Source organism: Asterias amurensis, chromosome 10, assembly GCF_032118995.1.
Source record: "Asterias amurensis chromosome 10, ASM3211899v1".
NCBI classification, from domain to species: domain Eukaryota; kingdom Metazoa; phylum Echinodermata; class Asteroidea; order Forcipulatida; family Asteriidae; genus Asterias; species Asterias amurensis.
In genome coordinates this window covers 2,115,614-2,129,925 of record NC_092657.1, presented here as the reverse complement: position 1 = coordinate 2,129,925, position 14,312 = coordinate 2,115,614, and the positions used below count along the sequence as shown (strand labels likewise).

Sequence of the window (14,312 nt, the reverse complement as noted above, 5' to 3'; positions counted from 1 at the left end):
TTTATAAAATGCATATGGTTGGAAAGATGTTTTAAAAGTAGAATACAATGATCCACACAAGTTTGCCTCGAAATTGCGTGGTTTTCCTTCTACTGTGCTAACTAACATGGTCGGCCATTTATGGGAGTCAAAATTTTGACCCCCATAAATGGCCGACGTGTTAGTCGACGAGGTAAAAGGAAAACCACGCAATTTCGAGGCATGTCTGTGTGGATCATTGTATTCTACTTTTACATCTTTCTACCCATATGCATTTTATAAAGTTTTGACCAACTCGTCCGATCCAAGGCAACGTGTTCCTTTAAATCTTACACTACAAGTTGTAATATGCATGGCTTTGCTCCTCCCATGTCTAAAACCTAAGAGGCATAATTAACATCACACAGACAGTGTATGTGTACCTCTTCCTCAAATGATGGTGAAGACGATCAGAGCATGGTCGAAACGTCGAGTTGAAACAATTATTAAACGGCTCCTTTTTAGAGATTACCATAATACATGGCGTTACCGCCAAACCATAATTATCAACTACGAAACGGTATAATACAAGAATGCTGACCCCTCCCCCAGCTAAACAGCTAAAACAAAAAACAGTGGAGTATTTTGAAATTGATGGAGGTTTTATCCTCAACAAAAAAAACAAGAAAAGGCAAATGCTGAATACATTTTTAACAGCGTTAACATTTATCGGCCAACATATCAATGATGCTAAAACCCCACCCTTTTCGTAGCCTTTTATCAAGACGTTTCTTGGCCTTGGACAGCTTCGTAGAGCCACTATTTCCCGAGCGACTGGAAGGGGAGACCACGCACTTGGTTTAATTATGGTTTTAATGGCCTATGGTAAAACATGCAGGCAGTGCCTGTGAATAATCTTTGTAAGCCAGTGTTGCCTAGCGTTTTGGGATTAACAACTGACTCAATACACTTTGGTATTGATCTAGTGGGACCTGTTACGTCATCATGTGGACCAGTCAACTTTTAGAGCTGGGACATAATTCCCATAGCATAATTTCCATAGCACAGACCTCTTCCAAGGAGAGGTCTGGCCAGGGTGCAAACAAATGTTGTTCACTAAATAAAAAATAATTTTTACATCATTTCGTCCCATACATTTTTTCATCCATAAGAACAACAGAGGGCGCTATGTAGCCTACTAAGAAGATACAAATCTCCTAACAACATCGAATTGAATGTCTAGAATTAAGTTTGTTGCCAGTCTGCACCAAACACGTTCGACAAATAAAGACTTTGTAAAAAGTCTTCCAACCCATACAAAGTACAAACTATGCCAGTAAACTTAATTGTCAATGTTTATAACATTAGAAAAATAATAATTTAAACAATGAATTACTCAAGTTTGATAAGGAATCAAAAAGTACGGTTATACAATTATTTACACAAGTTAATTTCCGAAAGACTACACCTTTGATAATTACTCCCCCCCCCCCCCAAAAAAAAAGGAAATGACCATTTAAACCTAATAAAAGAGCACTGGAGAGCTGTTGATATTATACAATAATCCTAGAAAAGAAGCAATTAATCCTCTAATTGAGAAATGTAGTTTTAAAGAAAGAAGTAATTTTCATCTCAAAATTTGACCAGTGAATGCTAAAGCCATCAATATTAAATCCTATTGATTGTTCAATGCGGATTTTGAATGAGTCGGGTGTTAAAGTGTATGTATTTTCGTTGAAAGGAAAACCTTTATTTCAATAAACCCTAGTTTGAGTGAATTATAAAAAAAATACGTTTTTAAATGCGTATAAATTAAATTAATGAATTTGTTTGCTGAAATTTGCCGGGAAAGCTATAGATCCATATTCTTCTACAATGTTCGAGTTCTTCCACCTATACAATTAGAAAAAAACATTCAACAATTTGAACATCTCCTACAACTTATTGTGCCATAGAAAGTCTTTAAGTCCATGCCAGATGTCAGAATCCCTGTAAAGATACGTCATCGATTTCTGGAGCGAAGGTTGGAGGACCTCTCTGTGGTTTGAGAACTGCCACATGACAACAGCCCAGACTATCGCTGCAAAGACCGGGAACGGGTCTCTCTTTGGTGGGTTGATAGCGCCTGTTTTGACTGCGAGACGAGCGAAGCCGAAGAGCACCCGAGACAGAAGGTACATGTTTATCTGTGTGTGTGGAACCAAACCAGTTATTAGGAGATTCATTTTCAATTTATATGATGACTGGGCCCAATTTCATAGCACTGCTTAACGGTAAACAAATTTGCATGCTTACTGTAGCAGAAAAATTTGCTTAAGCCTTAGCGTATTTCACAGGTTAGCAGATAAACTGGGCGGCCATATTGCGTGTTTACCATGGATTTGCATTGTGACGCCATTTATTTTTGTGCGGTAAGCACCGGAAGGTTAGCATGCCTTTTCGTGACGGTGTGCTTACGGTTAGCAGCGCTATGAAATAGAAATTGCACAGTAAGCACAAAAGCGGCTGCTAAGCAGCGCTATGAAATTGGGCCCATGTCTAATTTCACTCCAAGGGCTTTTTCAAACGCCTCTACTCATTATACCCCTGGCTGAAGAAAGCAATTACTGTAATCTTTTACTCAAAAGCCGCGGTTTATACGCTGATTTAGGCGCATACACAGTGTGGCTTACAAGCCTAAAGCTAATCGTCTTGTAAAATATCTTGCTCAAACCCAAGCTTTCCGACCCAATTTTCTCTTTCCCATCTGATGGCTTTTTTTAATAAAGTGGCTTTATCTATGTACTTTTAACAGTTTCTTTAATCTTTATCACACTATTTTATCCATGATTTATCAGCCTTTAAAGCTGTTTTCAATGATCGTTTTTATTTCAATCAATAGAAAAAAAACTCTGATGAAATGATAAAGTAGAGGGCCAAAGATATCCTACCTGACTGTTGACATTATTATTGCTGCCAAAAATAAGATATCCTCCGATGAAACCTGCGACCAATGGATGGAGGTTATGTGCTTTGCCCTCAGCCCATCTCATAATGGCCAGTAGAGACTTATAAAGAAACACGAAGGAAGCCAGGTTCTTAGAATGTGTGTATGTAGCTCTAAGGATTGACAGGATTTGTTGACGCCAACTGGAAAAGAAGAAAACAAATTTAAGGAACATTACAGAATTAGTTTTGCTAACAAAACAGTTGCTGGCAGTGTAAGCACTTTATGTAATCCACCATATACATAAACTGACAAACCTGTAGAGGTTTGAGATCGATCGGCCATCTGGGTCACGAGAAAATAGTGAAAACCCGAGTACACATTTTCCATGACATTGATGCAAAACAAATTAATAAAACGCTCACTGAGCTATCAGAAATATTTCAAGGGATGCTTTCTAGCATCAATATTATAAAAGACCGTGTAAGTTTGATGTAAATCTGTGATCTTCACGAATTCTTTTCTTACCAATTCTGTAACGTTTCTTTAAGTTGTTGCAAACTGCTTATATATACCTGTTTCAAAGTGTTGGTTTTTCTGCTCCCCTACATGCATTGCTAACAAGCATTTATTTAGTTTTCAGGCTCAGGAATATCTAGAACTTACCTTCCTCTTCCAAAGAGAAATGTCATGACCAGAGCATGTGGAGCTCTGATTTTAACGCCATACCTGTGGAGAGGTCAAAAATAATTGATTTATAATTCTTCAAAAGAACAGTTCAGAAAAAAAGTCAAATTCAAAGATTTGATTGAGCGAGTATTATTCTACTGTGTGCTGCTTCAGAAAGAGTAAATTGAAAAGAACTAGGTAGAAGAATGATAATTTCAACTCCACATTGTTTGAATTGCAAAATTTAAAACTCATAGTAAAAAAAATGTCAAATACTAACACAGTTTAACAAACTGGTAATTTGCGAGAAGAAAAACATTTATTTATTTATTTTTTGTTTTATCAAAAATCAAATAGCCTGGGTGCAATATTGAAAATGCATCGTCTTTTTCAATGTGAAGGTTGGACGGTAATCATGACACAAATAATGTTCCACCTATTCTATGTCCTAGAGCTATGAAATGAAGTCAGTTAGTTCGCTGTCGTCTCATCCCATGTCCCCACTAGCGAGAGCGTAAACGAAACATCCAAAGTTCTAGCCAGGGTTCTAGAATATAGGTAGTAGGTGCAGCAGTTACTTGTAGGTTTTTTCCCCCTTGCTGCTTGCGTTTGCTGTTTTGAGACTTATTTTAGTTATAGTTAAGTAATTTCTGAGACTAGTTGGTTGGATGGATCAACCTAGTTGCGATAACGTAACCCTCCTGCCGACGGCGAAGCCGGAGGGTTACGAGTCGCTTCAATCGAAAAACGGCGAAATGGTCAAACACGTACAATTTCAACAGCTAGTCAACAGATTTGCTCAATTTTTTTCCCCTTTCGAAAATCATGACTTAAATTCCAAGAACACGACCTTAATCCTCAATATCTAATGAATAACATTCAACACACTATTGAGAAAGTATTTTGAACTAAAGTACAAAAACTTACCAGATCCCGGAGCGAAACAGTCCCAGGTTCTATTTTGAACCTATCGCTTCGCCATTTTGTGACTTCCGGATGTTCATTGCTGTTAGACTAAACCATTCTGTAAAAGGGGTGTTATAAGGCAGCGCAGCAGTCCGTGTGCGCTGTCCGTTTACTATGCCCACTGTTCACTCACTTAAAGCACTGTAGCACTGCAGCACCCCTTGTAACACCCCTTTTACAGAATGGTTTAGTCAAACTCGGCTGCGGCTCGGTCGACTGGTACCTGCGGTTGGGTTCAGCGCTTGGGGCTGCGCATGGTAACCAGCGACAGGTTCAAAAATAGAACCTGGGAAATTTGTGACTGTTTCGCTCCCGGAATCTGGTAAGTTTTTGTCCTTTTTTTTCAAAATATTTTCTCAATTGTGTTTTTGAATCTTATTCATTAGACATTGAGGATTACGTACGTGTTCATAAAATTTGTGTCATTATTTTTTATTTAAAGTGGTAAAAAATGAGCAAATCTGTTGACTAAAATATTTCGCCATTTTTCGATTGAAGCGACTCGTAACCCTCCGGCGGCTACGCCGTCGGCAGGAGGGTTACGTTATCGCAACTAGGATCGGCCATGGGAGTGGTTCAGCGGGAAGGGCGGGGCGTACTTCTAGAAACTATAAGGCTCCCCCCGTGAGCTCACGGGTGAGCCTTTAGGCTTTACAGTTTCTAGAAGTAGGCGGGGCGGTGCTTATTTTTGCTGATCTTGATCGTTTTGATTGAATTGAATTGCAGCACAACGGTTCGACCATCCTTGCCCTCAATTTCAAGCCCCAAAACACGGTATATAATTTAACAATCGTATGTATACTCACACAGCTCCATTACGGAGGCCTTTCAGGACTGCTAAAGCTTCCCTGTGTCTCCCTGAAGTCAAAAACGTGTTGATCGACTGCAAAACTTCCATTGCTATGGGCGCCGCCATTTTAACACTAGCAAGCGCCCCCTTTTGACTCTAATTTTTGAAACGGTTGTCGCCGGTAGAGGGCGCGGGCGCAAGTCAGGGGTGTTTTTATTTTGGATTGGCTCAAAAACTAAACGGCTAAAAACGGGTTAACCAATCAAAAGTTAGAAAGACAAATGAAGGTAAGTCGTCAGAAAATAAATATTTTGGTTTGTTTTCAAGAGGCTTGGAGACGTTATAACAAGTATTTTAGAACCTGTGAGTATTTTAGCATTGCTACGGGGGGAGGGGGGGGGGGGGGTGGGTAGTAGTAAACGGACTGGCCAACTCTATGAATCCCGTTATGCAGATGTATCGTGTTGCACTGACGACCAACAACGGCTAACAAAAAATGGAGGTAACAAACCTCGCCAATCAAGACTAGTCAGCATCAACCGTTGATCCCTATGATCAATGGCTTCACGCATCAGCTGGGAGTACATTAGTCTCGGGCCAAGACGTCAGTGAACGATTTTGCAGTGGAGAAACCAGAAAACAAGAAGACGATCAGAGCATACTGATCGAAACGTCGAGTTAATCCAACGGTTCTTTTCAGAACCACCCCAACTCATTTAGAGATAGTTATTACATGGTGTTACCGCAAACTCTTCTATAGATTTTACAGTGGTGATTTAGGGAGCCTGGTTCTAAAAAATGAAAAATTGTGTCGTAAGAGGGCGCGCTATAACGGTGTACAACCGAGCACAGTGCACCACCCACTATCGATAACGTCTTGGGATAAGACTAAGAAGCACAACAGCTAGCTCCATTGGTGTGCGATCAAATGGCGGAACATGAAACCACGATGAAACGAAACCAAGAGGAAGGAAATAAACCATGTAAACTTTGCTTAAGCACGAAAATAGCTCGCTTATTTTACACATGTTACTGGCCAAAATTTCCTGCCATATACCTTGCTCGTGACCTGTATCAAGCTGTTGTTTACTTAGCATTACAATTGAGTGGAGTCTTGGCCGGTAATCTGATTTTACTTAGCAATGAATTTTTTGCTTATGCAGCTCTATGAAATTGGGCCCAGCTCCCCTCGTGACTACAAAAGTGCGACGACCTTTTACGGAAAATACCGGGACTTCACCGTTAAATCCGATGCGGAGGTATTATTACATGACCTTCGACACCGCGCTCTGTTGCCATTCAAGTTCCATGAAACTTGTTTTGATATGTAAAACCATCGCATGAAAAGAAAACCCCGATTGTTGAATGGTAAAACCCAAAATCTATCTTGCAGTGAAGCTGAATGAAAATGGTGATGAAAAGACAGAGTATTGCAAGAGCGTATTTTGTAATAACGAAGTTAATGTAGGGCTTAGTACGCGGTGTGTGATGTGGGGTTTGTTAGTATGCTCTCTCTGAATTTCTACAACGCTGAAGTATTGAGGAAACCGTATTCGAAACCGTACGGGCAAAAATACCACTGGTGGTGCGACCGTAGGCCTATCTCCATGTATAAAAGGTATAACATTATGTTTTATAATGCATAAACAGTTATTATAATACTGCGTGGTTCTAGTATGTTGTGTGTTGTGTGCATGTGCAGTTTGGCACGATTATCTTGTGTCTGAATAATAATGCGGGCAGAGCGAGGAGAATTAATACTCATCCCACCCTCCATATATGATTATCCATAGCTTAATAATCACACAGCCATCCACAGAAATGGCATAATGTTCCTCCCTCGATCGGTAAGCTTGTCTGTCTGTCTGTCTGTCTGTCTGTCTGTCTGTCTGTCTGTCTGTCTGTCTGTCCATACTGACTACTGTCTGTCTGTGTCTCTGTCTGTCTTTCTGTCCTACAACCATTATACGCCAATCTCGGAAATAGTCCATGTATGCTTCGTTTTCGAGGGCACCAAGGCATTTATTCCTTGCTTAAGGAAGGGCAGCCAAGGATTTCTTGTAATTTTGTTTACTCATTGAGCATTGCTCCATGGTTTACTGCAGAAGCATAAGGGCACCACGAAGCAAAGACCAGGGGGCATATCTATCATGTGGAGGCAATCGCCTTGTTACCGCATGGAGGTAGTTCGAACTACCTCCATGGTTTACCGTACCTCCGTGTGAAATTAATCGTCATGCTTGAATGAACTCTCTAAAAGGCCAACTCAGTGTTGTTTTATTTATAATGAGGTTCGTACCTGAGCCAAACTTCATAGAGCTGCTTAAGCACAAAAATTTGCTTAAGCAAAAAATTCATTGCTTAGTAAAATCAGATTACCGGCCAAGACTCCCCTCAATTGTTATGCTAAGTAAACAACAGCTTAATACTAGTCATAACCAATGTATATGGCATGAAATTTTGTCCAGTAACATGTGTAAAATAAGCGAGCTATTTTCGTGCTTAAGCAAATTTGTTGCTTAAGCAGCTCTATGAAATTGGCCCCAGGATGGACCCAGGCATGCTGTAGCACAGTCGTTGCACATAAAATGAATTATCAGGAAGTAACGCCAATAGTCTCGTATTTATTTGTGTTTATAACATGCACACTCTGATGCCGTACTCTTCTTGTGTTATCATTTGTAATTCATTGAGGTCAAAATAAAAAATTTAAAAAATCACATACAATCATCATCATCTTCAACGTGGCCGTGATTGGGTTTGAAGTAGATAATAATATTATTGATATTCAGCGTTAGAGTAAAGTAACCCTTGAAGTCGTGTGGTTTTGTGTAATTATTTAATTGTATGTTGTGAATTTGTGTGTCTCTTCTTTTTAAATGAAAAAATATATATACATAATTATTTTATAACTATCCAAGACGAATTTTTTTTTGTTCAAAGGCACTTGACGCTAAACATAATTTTTTTTTATCTGACCGCACGAACAACTCGCATTCGTCTCTACTCTCGATCGGATTAGCCAAAACATTAGTAGAGATTTGCGTATCCATCGCTTACGAAAACATTAGTGTTTGCGCCTCAGATCTTGTTTAGCTATATGAACAACACGTATATCGAACCGCGGTCCCTATTGCATAACACCCCTCCGTGGTGACAACACATGCTCCGTCCCAACTGAAGTTTCATCCCAACTATGGTTGGGTCCCGTAGGGTGCGTTCGTTTAGCTTCCCTGGGTCGACCCCGGTCGCGGCGGTTTTTTTTGTCTAGGACAAACGTGGGTAATTATCGGCACACGTTCGTCCTGGGGGAAAAAACGCCACACACCGGGGTCAACCCCGGGAAGCTAAACGAACGCACCCAATGAGTGATATAGACTTGTGTACGTCTTGTGCGCGTAAATCGAACAAAATGGACGCGTTAAAGATGCGCGAGGTAGTACTAGTAGTGTCTTTAAAACGCCGACGTTGGAAAGGTTTTTTTTTATGCAGAGCATTACAATAAAACACGTGCAACTTTTGTCAAGGTAAGTTTAACCCAAACTAACAACATATTTGAGAGTCTATTGGTGCATTATTCATTCTACCTCCGTGGTCGGTGCGTGCAGTCACAACTGGTGGAACATCTTCTCTACGGTGCATTTGGTGGTAGAACCTCCATGGCGTTCCGCGCCCGCGAACACCATGCATGAAAACTTGTGTCGTACAATTTCTCCTTGTTCATATACTGTATGCATGTTGACCAGGTCGAGAAATGTTCGAATAGAGGCTACTACACACATGACTTCTTCTATTGATATACCGAATAAATCATTACATGAGCTGTTGTAAAAGTGGAAGACAGTCTCAAAGGCGGTGGTCACTATTGGTAATTATTCAAAATATTTATCACCATAAAACCTTTCTTGGTGACGAGTAATGGTGGAGAGATGATGGATGTATAAAACATTGTGATAAACAGCTCCCTCTGAAGTGACATAGTTCCCTCTGAAGTGACATAGTTCCCTCTGAAGTGACATAGTTTGGAGAAAGAAGTAATTTTCCACAAATTTGATTTCAAGACCCCAAGTTTAGAATTTGAGGTCTCGAAACCAAGCATCAGAAAATTAAGCACACAACTTGGTGTGACAAGGGTGCTTTTTTCTTTCATGATTATCTCGCAAATTAGACGACCGATTGAGCTCAAATTTCCACAGGTTTGTTATTTTCTGCATATGTCGAGATACACCAACTGTGAAGACTATTCTTTGACAATTACCAATAGTGTCCACTGTCTTAAACTAAACTATAGCTGGGCCGTCCCAACTGTAACACTCACGTTGGGACAAATCCCAACTATTGTTGGGACAAGTCAATTTTCAAGTTGGGACCGATGGATCAAATGATCGAAACATTGATTACCATATTGTTTACTTTGAACAAACAACCCTTTAGATCCTGAGTCATTGAATAAACACGGACGGTGCAAAAGTGACGACCTATGGAGGGCTACAACACTGCACTTCAGCGAGAATTTCTTTTGATGACCAGAGCAGACATTGAGCACAGAAACGTGTGCCCTACCCCAACAACGAAAGATCTGTGACTGTTGGAAAGAAGGGGTAACAGCCGTGGAATAGAAGGTTTTGTAACTGTGGAAAAGGAGGTTCTGCAACTGGGGAATAGCCAGGGTTTGTGGCTGTGGAATGCCCGGTTCCACGAGGTTGAAAACACTCGACGGCTGCTGTGTTATATTGAGCGAGTAAAGAGGACGTCGTACTCCTTCAAGATGGATGATGCAGACGCAATGAAAGAAGGTATGTGTAAGGAAATTACGTTCACTGGCAGTGTTCTTCTCTTTGATATTGCCGAAGACCATGGAGGTAGAAAATAGATCTGTGTCTACCTCCTTCATGTTTGGACTAAGATTTCACCCACAGTTCAATAGGCGCTGATAATGCTTGTTGAACATAACGTAAATTGCAATGTGTTAAAAACTGCACACAAAATTAAAGGTTCTACAGTAATATTAGTATTGATTTCGGGGTTGAAGAAAGCATGAACAAAGAAATATTGACTACAACAGGTTTGGAACCAATGACCTCTAGATTTACAGTGCCGGCACTCTACCAACTGAGCTATATAGCCCTATCTTAGCTGTCTCCCTATTTTGTAAATATCTACGTTTGTGGATGCCGAAATAAAATACACACTGCAGAATGTCTCAACCTTTGTTCACCATCCACAGCTCTCATTTCTCAATCCGAGAACTATCTCAACCCTGAGGAGGAGGATGAACCTTGCACCTCATCGGCGTCACAGCTCAACGCTGGGGGCGCTAGTTCCTACGACCACTACCAATACCCAACCGAGCAAGTGGGCCCGAAACGAGGGGAGAATTCATTGAGGAACACACATCAGATGAAGTCCAGCAACGGTGAACCCACTGACCCAGTATGTGTAATTTGTAATTTAGTTTCGGCTAGAGCCGAGCCCAATGTTTCATAAAGTCTTTAAGCATAAAAACTTGCTTAACACAGAAAAGTATTGCTTAGCAGAATCAGGTTACCAGCCCAGCTTACATTAAGTTTGCACTGTTGTGGCTGTATAGTGCTCTCCAACATCATTGTTATTATTTATGAAGAAAATATTGTCACAAGGGTAAGCACGAGCAGTCAAAAACACCAGAAATATCGGGAGCAAAAAAGTGTAACACGTCCAGGCTGCCATCTAAAATGAGGACATATTTAGAAAAATTTCGAATTTTGGTTTATCTCGAATTTTACAGAATAACGACCGATGCAATAACGTAGCAGTAGACATAGAGAGAGTAAGACCACCAGCGCCCTCTACGGCTGTTGTGATGCCGGTCATGTACCCTCGAGACTCTGACGTACTTCCTACAGCAATACTGATGACGTTTTGCTGTCCTGTGTGTGGATGCATGGCAATATCACAAGCTAGAAAGGTGTGTATGCTGTTGGTGTGTCCCTGGTCAAATACAAGTGCGCCCTCTAGGGTAAAGGTTGATTGGTGTTACGTCATCTTGAATGGTTGGGTTGAGCCAACCCCGTCTACCAGGTATTCACATCTGCAAGAAGGCGGTACATCAGCAGCATCCAGCCACTACATAGTCCAGCATTCTCTTGAAGATAGTCAGATCATACAGATCGAAACGTTGAGTCATTAACCATCGGTTCTTTTCAGAACCAACACTACTCAAAAAGAGATATTCAAATGGTGGTACCGCCAACCTATCTTAGTAATTTTAAGTTGGGGAGGTAGTGCTGTCTGCTCTACCAGCCAGATTTCCGATGGATGATACCCAAGCCTACATAACGGACTGTAAAGGGGTAAGCCCTTACCCTGTTTCAGCCCCAGGTGTAGGTGGCAACGGCCCCTGGCGAACATAAATTGTAGCCCAAACCTTGAAGTTAATGGCATTCTTCAGGCCTTGGCGACGTAAAAAAAAAATTAAAAAGGGATTGGTGTTACCGCAAACATCTCTGAGTAATGCTTTGTTTCATCACCATAACTTTACAATTTATTTGATAAAGTATAAAACAATGTTTCTTTCTCCTTCTTTATAGGCACGACGACTACGTGAGGAAGGGAAGTACACGTCATCAGCGCTTGCATCGGATGCTTCCTCTTGGTGGGCGTGGTCAGCCGCTCTCTCGGGGTGCTTCATCATCCTAGGCATGGCTTTATCCGCAATGGTCTTCATGCTATTGAAACTGATTCAAGCATAGTTTCTCGACGACCAGCCGCTCTATACGGGTGCAGTACCCACAGAGGGCGCCCTGACATATATTACAGATGATCTAGACTGATCCGCTGTCCTTATCCCCAAGGAGTTCCTTATCCCCAAGGAGAGTTGGGTATATGTACAGTATAAACATGTTCGTCTGATTTAACTGTGAATCTCCAGGAAAGTGAAGGCCATGTTAATGAATGAGAAATCAAAGATGACTATGGCATGGAAGTGGGCTCAAAACTCTAAGTGTGACGTCAGATATTCACGCTAATCCACTATCTCATTTAAGTTGACGTCGAGTGCGTCTTTTTTTCAAAAGTAATGACTTCAGATGTTCAGGCTAATCCTCTGACTCATTAAAGTGGAAGTTGAGGGCGTCCTTCAAGCATCAGTTTATGCTCTTTAGTTTACAGTACTAAAACAGTGATTCGCCGTCCCGGTGGCCTTTTAATAGAAACTGCCTTACATCAATAACTACTTAGACTGACAAAAGTACAATGCTGGTTACCGCAAGACGGGCATTGGTCTAACAGACGCAATGGTTTCATTGGATGGACATGTGTACGTAAAGACGTACCCAACTGGATCTATAATGCACACACGATTTATTATTGTAATGCACGGTCAAAGGTTAATCTGCAGGAAACCAACATACCCGAAAGACCGGTATCTGGCGTTGTTCGCGTTCAGGGAAGAGTGACGTCACATCAGGCTACAAGAGCAGATAGTTTTAATGCACGGCGAACACAAACTGTGAAACATACATACTGTTGGGTCGAAGTTTTTTTTTTCAACACCGTACGCACAGAGAAGGCCTGTGTTCAATACTCAAAGTCACGTGGTTGTTTTTGTTGCACGGAACCGCCTTGGACAAGTCTATGTTTGAGTTTATTTTCTCCTACCTATACATGTACAAAGACATGCTGCTTAAAATGATTTTGCAGAGGAACAAAGTAAAGATGAAGAAACTTTTGATGTTTTCAGATTTACTGTAAATATGAAACAAGTACTAATTATTATAATTATATCCAATTAGCCTTTCAGCACAAAATCAATTATGGCCTTATAAATGAAAATCAAAAAAAAAAAATTGTTGGTATAATTTGTCAGTTTTCATCTCAAAAATATCGTGCTATCAGAACGCCTTTATTTTTTACATTTTTTTCTTTTTCTTTTCTGAAACGCCTTCTGTAATCTAAAGTCGACTGTGTGCCAATTTTGTTTTATTTCCTTTTGATTTATTTACGAGTTTTCATCTCAAAGTATCGTGTTATGAGAAAACATTTTTCTTTAACAAAATTATATATTTTCTTAATTGCCTTCTGAAATCAAAACTCTGACTGTAATTATGATAAACAGCATATTTCTTTCTTAATAAATTGTATTTTCTACGTGCACTGTGCTAACAATTATATTGCTAGATTCGAGATTTAATTGTCAATACATATTGAAGGTATACATGTTTGGATATGAGCAAACAGATACTATTGTTTGAGTCAAAAAGATTACTGATTATGAAGTTCGTTCTGGAACCATTTTTTTCTGTAAAAAATAAAATGAAAATTTTAGCCATTGCTTGTGGGGTCCAGGTTGACCCCTTTTGGGTCCTTTGTTCCGTTGTATAAGAGACCCCACAGGGATGCTTCTGTAAGCCCACTTCAAAGTGTTACACTTGGGAACACTGAATGGACTTACAAAATGGCTGCGGCAACGTTATTCTTTCGATAACGTCACCTGGCGTTAGTAAAGCACATACCACATGATTTGTGTGATGGGAAAACTAAACTACATGTAATCATGTACATATTATTTTTCTCATAAAGATGCATAATTATACGGTGAAATATAGTTTGAAATGTAACACTAATATTTTTGTTTTCAAAAGACAAAAAATCAACGTTATTTAAAATCCTATAAAAATAAATATCTTTAACAAAAAAGTTTTGTTGTTTTGGTCTGGTGCCTCACTTCTTACTTTAAAGCGATAAGACTCGAGTCGGATACTTTGATATTGGTAGTTGTACAATCTGACACTAGAGGGCGCACATTAAGTCGGATGCCTGGCAACCTCATTGATTATACGGGTATACTCGTTCCATAATGAAACAGTAGTCAGAACTGAGACACGTTTATGCAAATTGTAAAGTTTGCACTCGAGTTCAAGTCAGATCTAGGTCCAATATCTCGATCAATGCACTTTAAATGAACACGTTGCCTTGGATGGGTCGAGTTGGACTTTGAAAAGTGTTCTGTAACCGTTTGTTATA

At 40.1% G+C, this 14,312-nt stretch overlaps 2 protein-coding genes across 5 annotated transcripts; one reads left to right on the top strand and one right to left on the bottom strand.

Annotated features, from left to right (window-relative positions):
* Positions 1 to 296: 296 nt before the first annotated feature.
* LOC139943078 (peroxisomal membrane protein 4-like) lies at positions 297 to 5,469 on the bottom strand. The gene is made up of 4 exons (XM_071939889.1): positions 5,326 to 5,469; positions 3,551 to 3,613; positions 2,889 to 3,087; positions 297 to 2,144 (listed from the first exon to the last, which is right to left on the bottom strand). The coding sequence occupies exons 1-4, from the start codon at positions 5,433 to 5,435 to the stop codon at positions 1,893 to 1,895; spliced, it is 624 nt and encodes a 207-aa protein (XP_071795990.1). The 5' UTR covers positions 5,436 to 5,469; the 3' UTR covers positions 297 to 1,892.
* Positions 5,470 to 5,519: 50 nt separating this feature from the next.
* LOC139943079 (uncharacterized) lies at positions 5,520 to 13,954 on the top strand. 4 transcript variants are annotated; one of them, XM_071939893.1, is made up of 5 exons: positions 5,520 to 5,596; positions 9,744 to 10,105; positions 10,537 to 10,742; positions 11,077 to 11,256; positions 11,879 to 13,954. In XM_071939893.1, exons 2-5 carry the CDS (start codon positions 10,078 to 10,080, stop codon positions 12,038 to 12,040), a joined length of 576 nt encoding a protein of 191 aa, XP_071795994.1. In that variant the 5' UTR covers positions 5,520 to 5,596; positions 9,744 to 10,077; the 3' UTR covers positions 12,041 to 13,954. The 4 variants fall into 4 exon arrangements, with proteins under 4 accessions (XP_071795994.1, XP_071795991.1, XP_071795993.1 ...); XM_071939890.1 differs by lacking the exon at positions 5,520 to 5,596 and adding an exon at positions 6,657 to 6,927; XM_071939892.1 differs by lacking the exon at positions 5,520 to 5,596 and adding an exon at positions 8,723 to 8,836.
* The last annotated feature ends 358 nt before the right edge of the window (positions 13,955 to 14,312 follow it).

What these genes read in the sequence shown, in the direction of transcription:
- LOC139943078 (XM_071939889.1), bottom strand. Translation starts at nt 5,435, where the DNA reads ATGGCGGCGCCCATAGCAATGGAAGTTTTGCAGTCGATCAACACGTTT. An exon ending in GGCCTCCGTAATGGAGCTGT is followed by an intron (nt 3,614 to 5,325) that starts GTGAGTATACAT and finishes ACCTCTCCACAG; the next exon opens with GTATGGCGTTAAAATCAGAG. An exon ending in ATAATAATGTCAACAGTCAG is followed by an intron (nt 2,145 to 2,888) that starts GTAGGATATCTT and finishes CCACACACACAG; the next exon opens with ATAAACATGTACCTTCTGTC.
- LOC139943079 (XM_071939893.1), top strand. Translation starts at nt 10,078, where the DNA reads ATGGATGATGCAGACGCAATGAAAGAAG. An exon ending in ACGGTGAACCCACTGACCCA is followed by an intron (nt 10,743 to 11,076) that starts GTATGTGTAATT and finishes CGAATTTTACAG; the next exon opens with AATAACGACCGATGCAATAA. An exon ending in CAATATCACAAGCTAGAAAG is followed by an intron (nt 11,257 to 11,878) that starts GTGTGTATGCTG and finishes CCTTCTTTATAG; the next exon opens with GCACGACGACTACGTGAGGA.